The following is an 8,775-nucleotide window of genomic DNA, read 5'->3' as shown; positions in this document are numbered from 1 at the left end:
AACAACATCAAACATGTTATTCTCAAAATGTGTATCCAATGTTGAAAAAGAAGAAGGTCACAAACTGAACTTAAAGAGACAATGATTAAAAAAAGAAATCACATTTTTCTTTAATGATCTGTGTGCTCTTGGAGTGGCAAGTAGTCTAACATTAACATTCATTAGCATTCATGAGCTAGTAGCGTCCGTGCTCATATATGGATTATATCTATTGTGTTGACATTCTCATTGTCGTTCTCTAATTATTAAACTTACCCACTGCACACAGAAAGACGGACACATCCTACCACATCTAAATGGTATCACAGAGTTGCTTTCTTGCTATTTGTGCTTTCCTTAAATACCTTTACATTCAATGGGTTCATGTAAAAAAACAAAACTACACTACAACATATATAACATGTTTGTATAAAATATAATACATCCTACTTACCAAATGACTACAAAGTGGTAATTAGTAACACTAAAATGGAAATCAAAAAGTGCTTTTACAGTATCATTCAGTTGTACAAAATCTGTATATATTTACAGGTGACCTATAGAGTGGTAGTTGCTGTTTGTTTTTGCAGGATTCAGTCGTCTCATCTCACAGGTAAGTATCACATGTGAAGGCTAGTAACAAGGAAAAAAGGTTGAGTGCTCGGCTGCTTACAAAACACTCCAACCAAGCAGTCAGTATTGTTTTCAGCACCCTCCCTCTTCATTTCTCCCAGTTCATATGTTTTGTCTTTTGAGCCACATACAGTATCACACAATTTCTACTCTCTCTCACACTCTGTCCCAATACTGAGGTATGTGGTTTGACTTCACAGGAAATGGTCTCACATTCTTCAAATTTCTTGTCTATCCAGCTATATTACAGGCAGCAGGTGGATGTCGGTCCATGCAGGGGTTGGTGGAGGTGAGGTTTAGCAGACAGTGTGGTGGGGCGACAAGGGGCTGTCCAGGGTCTCTGTCGGAGACAGATCTAAACTCGACTCGCTTTTAAACATGGACGAGATGTGGAAGGCCTGGGAAACGCACAAACACACACCAAACTTTAAGATTTTAACAGCCGTTGACGTGTGGACACCCAACCAATGCACAAAAACAAGCAGGCAAGGTATACTGACCACCCAGTAAGCAGTGAGGGCTCCCTGTATGTAGCCTGTTAGCACGTCGGACGGGTGGTGCCTGTAGTCTGAGATGCGGGTCAGACCAGTGTAGACTGCCAGCAGAACCAGGAAGAACTGCAGCGCTGGCCTCAGCAGCCGAGCCCCACGCCATGTCAACCGCGCCTGCAGGTAAAACTACATGACAAAAATCAACATGTTATTTATTGCAAATGACAATAAGGTAATCTGTTACTGTAAATAACAACCAATATATTTGCAGTTGGCCTCATTTATGAATGTGTTTTTGAACATGAATAAAAAGTCTATCATAAGTACGATTTAATATAGATCCCCAAACAATACAAATCTTACAGCAAATTTGAAGGAACTCTGAATGTATGAAGGAATACTATACTATATTATGTAGTATACATTACATTGAAACACTTATATTAAAGATTGGCCTATATTCATAATTCTCCCCATTGTAAATACCATACATAAGTATATTTTAGCATTTTTTACCTATTTTATGCTTGAAACAACAAAGGCCTTACAACTTGATTTTAAGTCAAGGCCATTTTCCAAGACGGAACCCCAAGATTATGTTATAATGTGGGTGATGCCCCTATTATTTAGGTTTATATTGTGTTTTAGTAGTGCATACAGTATTACCAAACAAATGGGCACTTAATAAAATTACAATAAACTTAATTGCCACACAATGAATTTGAAGCCTTTTTGCCCCGAGGGTCGAGTCAGTTGCCCGCTTTGCCCAGTTGGTAACCCTCATCAAGTCTTTTTTAGGCAAACTGTCTAACACTAGTTGATTGCAGTTGTTCCAGTCTTTATTTAAATACTGGATTTTATCTAAGAATGGATTAGAGGCTCAGTGTATTTAAATGTTAACATAGACACAATTTCCCTCCAAATTCATGAGATTCAGTGTGTCAAATATGGATTCAGAATTCAGTGCACTTGATGGAGCTTCTAAGATCTCAGGCTAAGGTGAAAAGAAAGATAAACAGTCTTGTTGGTGCATTGGATAGGCCTTGTTTTTCATCTTCCCTTTTTCACAAGCAAGCCAAGATTTCCCACACACACAGGATGGCACACATACATTAATATGCTGTATGCGCACATATGCAGGCACTTGCACCGGGACACACATAAGCTACCATAAACAAACATATAAATGCAGGAGCTCGCTCACTCACACACACACACACACACACACACACACACACACACACACACACACACACACACACACACACACACACACACACACACACACACACACACACAACACACACACACACAAACAAACACAACACACACACACACACACACACAATGGAGGAGAGCAGTGAGGCGGTGAGGCGAGGTCACACTCCTCCCACAGCAGAACAAAGCTGTCTCTGTTTGTCCCATTTCTCCTTTTTAGTCCTTGTCTTTCTCCCTCTTCTTTTTTATTCCCTCGCTTTCTACTGCTAACTGGACTGATGATGGCTCCCTGTTTTATTCATTCTCTCTTTACATTTTATAGAGAGATGGTAATTGGAAATTGGAGAGACAGTAAATTGTGTTTGTCAGTGTTTGAGTGTGTATGTGTGGGAGAAAATGTATGAAAGATAGAGCAACAGATAGATGGATAGATGATAGATAGATGGATGGATAGATAGATAGATAGATAGATAGATAGATAGATAGATAGATAGATATAAATACTCACTGCTAAATAGAGCATTGTGTACATCGCAAAGGAAGCGTGGCCAGAGAAGAAGGACTTCCTAAAAAATTGGAGAAGTATTTAGAATAACACAGAACAAACGCATTATACATTACACATGCATAAACATAAAACACACGCGCACACACCTGGCCTCGTCTTCTAACCGGTGGTCAGGATGGCGGCAGATCACTTTTGAAATGTAGGTTCCAGGTGTGCAGTTAAGCGACGCATAGGTGACACCGCACACAGACAGGAAATGCGGTCGCAGCCTCCCAACACTCAGCTTGGCCATGTTGGTCAGTGACTGGCCGACACAGCAGCCGAACAGGAAGCAGCCCAGCTCCTTGTACAGACAGGACACATACAGGTTCCTGACAAAGGCCTTGGAGCTGACGCCTCTGAAACGAACTCGATAACACTCCCCGAGGGCGATCTGGAGGTGGACACTTAGTCAGAACCATTGTATTACATTATCCTCACATTGTATAAAATAAATAATGGACTGTCACGACACAGGGATGATCAGGATGATGAGCACTCACAGTGAGGCCGGTGATGATGATGCCACCGGTGATGAGTAATTCGTCTGGGATGGCCTCTCGGTGCAGATAAGGATAGGTGATGCTGGGGTCCCCGCACATGAAGCCCCTTCTGTAAGGACTCACTGCCTTCAGCTCACATGCAAAGAAAGGAATGGAAGCTGCACAGGAGGAGGAGGAGGAGGAGGAGGAGGAGAAGGGAGGATTATTTGATATCCCAACAGACCCCAGTGGGAGTATAGACATTCCTCTTTGTGATGGGAAAGTGGAGATGATTCGTGGGAAGAGAAAAGAGGAACAAAACTAGAGGATAAAAAGACTGAAATATCTCAGCAACTATTGGATGGATTGCCAATAATGTTTCAGCGAACATTCACCAGAGGGATATGACTATGGCGATCCACGGACCTTTCATCTAGCACAATCATGAGGTCAACATGTCATTTGCCGAAAACTTTGGTTTATGGACCAAATAACTGCAAAACCAATGCCATTCCCATCAGTCTCAGCTATACTTTGTTACTAGTGCTAACTAGCATACAGTACATGCTAAACTGAGATGGGACAAAGGAGAATTAACTGTTAAAAATCAGTATGGTAACACTAGGTCATTATGAGCAATGTTAGCATTTTTGCTCAAAATAATGCATGGCTGAACAACAATCGTTTAACAAAAGAAGCCAAACCCCTTGAATGTATAATGTTGCGTAAACACAAGCAGCAATGCAAGAACTTTGCAGAAAAAAAGCACGATTTAAATCTGATCAAATAAAGAAGAGTACAAGTTGTTTTCAGTACGTAACAGCTTTAATAGTCTTATCATTACTCCCAAATGAATTGATGTTCGATACCCAGCACCAGTGCAGATATGACCCCCTAGACTCTTTATCTTCATCCCTGTCACACACCACACATTAAGTATGTAATCACAGATAGAAGTAATACGGTCTAAAATGAAAAAGAAAAGAGGAGGTAACAGAAATTCAAGGCTATATTAAAACGAGAAGGGGAATCTGACACAGAGAGATGTCAAACGAGGTAAAATAGTTTTACAGGAAAAAAAGGTTGAATATTCCATGGAAAGACCCGGATTTACCCAGCTTGAATTGTGTGTGTGTGTGTGTGTGTGTGTGTGTGTGTGTGTGTGTGTGTGTGTGTGTATTTGCATTTCTGTTGATGGGAAGAGAAAGGGGAGGTTGTTTGTGACTTCAGTTCAGAACTCTTCCCTAGAAAACAAAGAGCAAATGCTGCATCAGACCAAAGCCAGATTCAGCCTCACACAATCTCTGTTTGTCTCTCGGTGTCCTTCCCCCTGGCTCCAATCTGTTGTTATACTGACTACCTCTCCGTCCAGCTTTTTCCAATTAGCCGACATTATATAACCTACTATGGTCACATATAGGGACCATGGGAGGGAACAACAATTACAGTCACGCGCACACACACACACACACACACACACACACACACACACAACACACACACACACACACACACACAGTAGATCGTGCATATATTTATTTATAACAAATACAATTCCCCCTTGCCCGGCTCTACCCTGAGAACTGGAGGTTGTCATGGAAACTGTAGAATTCCCTGGGCAAAGCACAAACCAGCTGGCATGGAGCGCTCAAGAGTGTGCACAAGTAGAAAAAAGAGAGCCAAGAATACATGGAGATGGAGAGAGAACTTGAAAATCTTTTTTCTTTTTTTGGTGTTAAGTTGCTCATATTCTGCAGGCCCACATGCGTGATCACCATGCCTAATTGTAGCCACTAACTGGCTTTGTTGATTAAATTAAAAAGGGACGGAAACAATGAGGAACAGAAGTCCACCCTTACCAGAGCTACACTTTGTAGGAAGGAATACATTTTTTTAAGGGAATTCATCTGTAGTACTCAAAGTTAAAAGATATTGTCTATTGTCTGAACAGATATCAAACTTATTAGTTTTATTGCTTGATTTATTTGATTAATAAAATTTCATAACACCCCACAATGATCAGATCAGATTTCTTGTTTTGTCCAACCCTCAAGTCTAAAGATATTCACATTTATAATCACATTAGACAATAGAGCAGAAAATCATCATAATTGAGAAGCTGGAGAAAATTCAATTGATTATTCAACTGTTCGTGTCAGCTCTACAAATGCATACATGATGAATTAATTACTGTAAGTAGGTTATATGACCTACTCACCTCACCCTACTGTGTTTGGACAAAATAACAGAAACGCCTAAGGATATAATGCAGTCCAGTGCAAACAATAGCCGTACACCACACTAAGCAATTATTAATTTAAAGATATGTTATAATGGCTCCATTTTGTTGGGATTAATATTATTGCACAGGTGACTTTGTTATATCGAGTTCACCCCACGGTTTCCTTAAGTACATAAAGTTCTAGCCTACCTACACAGCAATGCATTCAACAAGTGCAATAACAGATGTGAAGTATTGTTGCTGTATATTTTGATATTTACCCAGGATGAGGCAGAGGAGATCTAGGCCGACCAGAAGTTTTCTTTTGGATAAAGCCGGACCTGTTATTTCTATGAGATTCTTCCCTGTGCCGTCCTTCATCCCCATCTCTGCCGCGGACAGGCTGCTCTTGATGTCCGTCAGTTTGAGCTGGAGGTCCGCGCTAGAGACTGGCACACCGGAGCTCTGCGGCCCAAACGTATCCAACATGACGATTCTTTGCGGGTGGAAGCTCGGAGTTAAATGTGTTGGCATCAGAAACTAGGGAGCGTCCTTGAACTACTCATGTGCAGAGCTGCGGAGAGCTTGTAAAAGTCCACAGGTTGACACAGTATTTATGATGCTCCCCACTCCACGGCACGTGTCGCCTCACTGACTGTCACAGTAAAATTTCTTTTTTACGCATTTTTAATTTCATCACAGAGTCTGCAAGGCTCGCCCTGACTCGTTGCAGGATATCAGTCACCTTAAAGATATGCACCACGGTGGAGGGGAACACTTCTAACTGGTTGCGCAATCCACCACTCTCTCTTTCTCTCTCTCTCTCTCTCTCTCTCTCTCTCTCTCTCTCTCTCTCTCTCTCTTTCTCTCTTTCTTCCTAGCCTTGGTAATATATAATTAGGTGACTATAACTTCCACGAACTTTATGAGTTTGTGAGAGGAAGAGCACAACGTGCATCAGATGTGTGTCACAGTGACGTTGGTAGACCCACATCGATGCAATCTGTTAGATATTTCTCCATCACTATGATTCACCTGTTACCTTTATAGAGTAAAGTTAAGATTGTTAACTGTAAAGTCCAACCAAATTGAGTGCCTTAATAGAATTATGCTAATTTGACACATATTGAACAAAATGAGATAAAGCTTTACAAAAAACTGTATGAGGAATTTACTGAACTTAATGAGTCAGTAAAACTTCATCTGAAAGAAGAACATGAGATCGACCAAACATACTGGTTTGAGCCCAAGGTATCGAACTGTAAAGATTTGATGAACAGAACCGAGAAATGGATTAAAGAAACAAAACTGCATAAAAAAAGAAGTAACTTCTATGGTGTCTCAAATGTGTCTGTAAAACAAAGATTTGGAAGGTCATCTGGTCGTTCTAGCAGTGTGAAATCGTTCGTGTCGGCTGCTACTTCAGCACGACTGAGAGAGGATGCCAATAGAGCAGCTCTTGTTGCAAAGGCAGCAGTGTTAAAGGAAAAGCAGGCACAGACACTGAAAGAAGCCAAGTTAGTGGCTGACAAAGAACAGTTGGAGATTGAAACAGAGTTGGCCGCTTCTACTGCAAGAATTAAAGTTTATGCAGAAGATGAATCTCCTTCACAACAGGTTTACATTGCTACGTCAAATGCAATTGTGCAGGACGATGACGAAGGCAAAACCAGAAGTGGGACTTCAATACCTAAGCTGAAATACCAAGATAATACATTGCCTTTAACCAATTCACTTGGAGCTAAACCCAAGGTACGTGTTGAGTGGAGAGACCAACCTCTGCACCTCCTTCAGAGCCTTTGCAAAAGGATAATGACCCAAAGGAGCTGTGCAGAGTGATAAAACGACAAACTGATATCACAGAGCTGCTTGTAAAAAGCAGTCTTGCCTGCCACAAAGAGACATTCCCGTTTTCCATGGTGATACGCTGGAATTCCGATCTTTTTTAAAGGCCTTTGAACAAACCATCAACTTCAGAGCTGAATGTGATTCAGATAAATTACACTTCCTGGAGCAATACACAATGGGTGAACCAAAGGATCTGGTAAGCGTATGAGATACACAAGAGTAGAGGGAGCAGAGCGAAGTTTCTGACCTTGTCAAATTTGTAGACAAGCAAGCTAAAGTCACTATGGATCCACTGTTTGGAGACCTTCTTGAGCTTACAGCAGCTGAAAAAAGGACAAAGGAAAACTCAAATTCAAGCAACGAACAAAGACAGAAGGAAAAAAGGGAAATAGCTTTGCCACTAATGCTTACTCCAGTTAGAACCGAGTAAGTCAACGTACCAAAAACAAAAGTTGTAACTACACATCCCAACAGTGCTTTCAGTAAACTATGCTTGTTCTGTGAAAGAAACCACACGAATGTGAAAAGATAAAGGAAGTCCACACAAGGAGAACATTTTCTCTTTGGATGCTTAGTTAAAGGGCATGTAAGCAAAGAGTGTAAAAAGAGGATGAAATGCCATGTTTGTGCTCAGAAATATCCAATCTTATTGCATTTTGCAAAACAAGAAGGAAAAGGTGCAGGATGGAGCTATCATACACCCAACAGCTTCAAGATCTTCAGTTGCTGTCAGTGAAACAAGTGCTTATACTGGGGCCAGAGATGACTGCATTCTCTCTATTGTGCCGGTCTTAGTGAAGTCAAAGAAAGGCAGCAACATTGTGGAGACCTACGCATTCATGGAGGTAGCGCTGCAACATTTTTCACTGATACATTTGCAAGGCAGCTAAACCTACAGGGTAGACACACTCAACTTGAGCTGAAAACCATGAGCCCCAAGCATCACGTGGAAAGCTATCTGCTTACAGACTTGGAAGTTAGTGGGCTCAACACCAACATCTTCATTGACTTGCCTAATGTCTCAGAAAAGCATTCCAGTGTCACAGAAGAATTTTCCATCACAAGAGGATATGTTGAGCCCTACCTCAGTGAAGTCAGACTGTCAACCATTAACGCAGATGTTGGACTTCTCATTGGGGGAAAAAGAAAATATATCTATATATGATATATATATATTTTTTTTATATATATATAGTGTATATTTATTTAAGTTCAGATAACTTATACTGTCATATTTTGTGCAGAATTGTGTTAATTGTCTTTTGGCAATGTTGGAGGTAGAGATTGTGCACCTTAAAAAGTGTTTCCTGTTGCAATTATTGTTTGTTTTTGTTGTTTGTTTTGTACGAGTAAGCA

The 8,775-nt window shown here is 40.8% G+C and overlaps 1 protein-coding gene across 1 annotated transcript; it reads right to left on the bottom strand.

The window, feature by feature from the left end:
- Positions 1 to 85: 85 nt before the first annotated feature.
- Positions 86 to 6,365, bottom strand: LOC120557617 (phospholipid phosphatase 3-like). Its single transcript, XM_039798142.1, has 6 exons — positions 5,853 to 6,365; positions 3,372 to 3,529; positions 2,976 to 3,262; positions 2,830 to 2,887; positions 1,113 to 1,289; positions 86 to 1,010 (listed from the first exon to the last, which is right to left on the bottom strand). Exons 1-6 carry the CDS (start codon positions 6,103 to 6,105, stop codon positions 909 to 911), a joined length of 1,035 nt encoding a protein of 344 aa, XP_039654076.1. The 5' UTR covers positions 6,106 to 6,365; the 3' UTR covers positions 86 to 908.
- Positions 6,366 to 8,775: the final 2,410 nt, after the last annotated feature.

The sequence above is a fragment of the Perca fluviatilis genome, chromosome 1 (genome assembly GCF_010015445.1).
Source record: "Perca fluviatilis chromosome 1, GENO_Pfluv_1.0, whole genome shotgun sequence".
Classification (NCBI taxonomy): Eukaryota; Metazoa; Chordata; class Actinopteri; order Perciformes; family Percidae; genus Perca; species Perca fluviatilis.
This window is presented reverse-complemented; position numbering and strand designations above follow the sequence as displayed.

Bases quoted from the DNA above. Each gene is read 5' to 3' on its own strand.
- LOC120557617 (XM_039798142.1), bottom strand. From the start codon at position 6,105: ATGCCAACACATTTAACTCCGAGCTTCCACCCGCAAAGAATCGTCATG. The intron at 3,530-5,852 runs GTAAATATCAAA...CCTCCTGTGCAG, and splicing joins TCTCCTCTGCCTCATCCTGG to CTTCCATTCCTTTCTTTGCA. The intron at 1,290-2,829 runs GTGAGTATTTAT...TTTGTCATGTAG, and splicing joins ACACAATGCTCTATTTAGCA to TTTTACCTGCAGGCGCGGTT.